This window comes from Egretta garzetta, unplaced genomic scaffold, assembly GCF_000687185.1.
Source record: "Egretta garzetta isolate BGI_Z169 unplaced genomic scaffold, ASM68718v1 scaffold460, whole genome shotgun sequence".
Lineage (NCBI taxonomy): Eukaryota > Metazoa > Chordata > Aves > Pelecaniformes > Ardeidae > Egretta > Egretta garzetta.
The window spans coordinates 313,773-315,956 of record NW_009258384.1 but is presented as its reverse complement, the minus strand read 5'-3'; the positions used below and the strand labels follow the sequence as shown (position 1 = coordinate 315,956).

Sequence of the window (2,184 nt, the reverse complement as noted above, 5' to 3'; positions counted from 1 at the left end):
CTGCCGTGAACCTGCTGCGGTGGTCGGACGCCTGCATGTCAGCCGTGCTCCCGTGCGCGGGGCAGGGCCGCCGTGTCATCCCCAGGGGCGGGGAAGGGAAGGGTTTAAATTGGGTGCTTGCTTCAGCTGCTCATCCTGGCTGAGAGGCAGCGGGAGGAGGAGAAGGACCAGAGCCTGCCAGGGAGCCAGCCACTCCGGATACGTGCCCAGCAGGTAGGACAGAGCCCAGCTGGGGGGGCACCGGGGCTGCTTCAGCAGGCACCCCCCGAGCAGATGCCAGGAGCCTGCAAGGGATGCGGGGACCTTGCCCCTACCCCAAACCTAGTGCTGGGGGGAAGCTGCTGAGGCCCAGGGGAGCAGGAGGTCTCCAGGCAGGACTCGGTCCTTTCCAAGAAGGCACAAAGTGACGGAGTGGCACCCGGGCTGGATGGGGCCGCTGCTCCATGCGATGCACTTTGTGTCCTCAGTGCTGCAGCTGAGCAGACCGGGACACTGGGATATGGGAGGGAAGGAACCGGAGCTGTGGGAGCCGCCTGAGCCCGCAGGCACCCCAGACGGGAGGCTGCAGGCTCAGGCGGGGGGCTCGGCCAGGAGCCCTGCGGCCGGAGCCTGCGAGGCGAGCACCAGGATGGGGGGCTGACGCGATTTCGCTCCCCGGGGTGCAGGCAGGGCTAGGGACCACGGCACCGCCAGGCCACCCCTGCTCACCCTGGCTGGAAAACTGCTTCCAGTGGGGACTGCACTGGGCTGGGCTGCTGCGACAGCTTGAAAGGACAGCCAGCCCCTGCCCCAGGAGCTGCGTGTGCAGCCAAGCCCCAGCATCGGGAGAGCTGATTAAAGACCGGCTAATGATAGCTTGCGGTTGGGCAATGTCTTTCCAGTATAGGGTGTTTACACGGCATCCATGTCCTACATAGGTGTCGCCTGCGCCAGGGTGTGACGGAGCACTCCGCTTTGTCCTGGACGGAGCGCCTCTGGAGAAGGCAGCACAACCAGCCCGTCGCCTCCTGGGGGGGTCTCAGCTGGGGCGGGCAGAGGAGCTGGGGCCACAAGGTAGGCCGGAGCCGCTGGCTCTAAAAGAGCCTGAAGCCATGGGCAGGGTCCCGAAAGAGGCAGGGGCTGGTCCCTAAGTGCTGCGTTACACCTCTCCCCTGCCATGATCCATCAACGCCAGCATCAATCCGATATTTAAATGGATCAAAAGCAATGACTCAGAGACTTTTGGACCAGTTAGGTGAACAGTCAGAGAGTTAAGCTGTGCCCCTGATAATGACTTAAGCGTGTCATTAACGTCAGTCACTGTCGTTTATGGGAGATGGGTGTTCCCAAAGAAATGTTTTGGGGTTCCTTTCTGCTGTTCTTACAAAGCCTGTGGCCTCATCGCCTCGCAGTCTTGTGAGGGAGCTTACAGGGTGCAGACGTCCATCAAGGATTGCTGCACAGACCCCAGCTGCGCCCCGCTCGCGGAGCCCACCAAGCTGGAGATGGGCAGAAGGTGACGCAGAAACCGGGGAAACACCACGCACGCTGCCCCGTTCTCCAGCCTTCCCCCGCTGCCCACTTACGGCTCAAGGTGGAAACAAGGGGTCGAGTCCCCAGCCCTGGGGGGATTTAACAGCCGGGCAGCCGTGGAGCTTGGGGACAGGGTTTGGGGGTGGGATGGCAGGGGTAGGGGGACAGTTGGGCTGGGGGATCCTAAAGGTCCTTTCCAACCCAAACAATTCTGTGATTCTAAGACTCTCGGCTGCACGGGCCCTTGGCCCGACTCTGCGTGGCCGTTCCGATGCCTGCTGGAGAACGCGGCTGCCATCCTCATCCACTTCATCCTCATCCACTTCATCCTCATCCACTTCCTCCTCATCCACTTCCGACAGCACGAGCAGCATCTTGATTAAGAGCGCTGCCTTTGGGGGAGCAGGGGGGGCGAGGGCACCCGCTGGACTGAGCGTGACGGGTCACACGAACTGCATAGCGCGTGCCCAAACGGGAGAGCCCGCAGCCGGCAGCCGCGTGCGGCAGGCTCCCAGGCACCCGCGTGGTCCCTCATGACTGCCCAGTTTTTATTCTTATAGACACCTATGCATGCATAACTTTATCCACCGTTTCGCGTACATAACAGTTAGCCAGTAACAAAGGCCAACAACGGGGGTCTGCAGCTTGCAGTGGCTATCGGCAGCGGCCCAG

General features: G+C 62.1%; 1 protein-coding gene across 1 annotated transcript in view; it reads left to right on the top strand.

Moving 5' to 3' along the window:
• EPPK1 (epiplakin 1) overlaps positions 1–1,895 on the top strand; it is a gene marked incomplete at its 5' end in the record, with an annotated part of 30,223 nt that extends 28,328 nt beyond the window's left edge. Inside the window, 2 exons of the mRNA XM_035897689.1 lie at positions 918–1,053; positions 1,737–1,895. Coding sequence (XP_035753582.1) covers positions 918–1,053; positions 1,737–1,895 — 295 coding nt within the window. The remainder of the gene's footprint in view (positions 1–917; positions 1,054–1,736) is intronic.
• Positions 1,896–2,184: the final 289 nt, after the last annotated feature.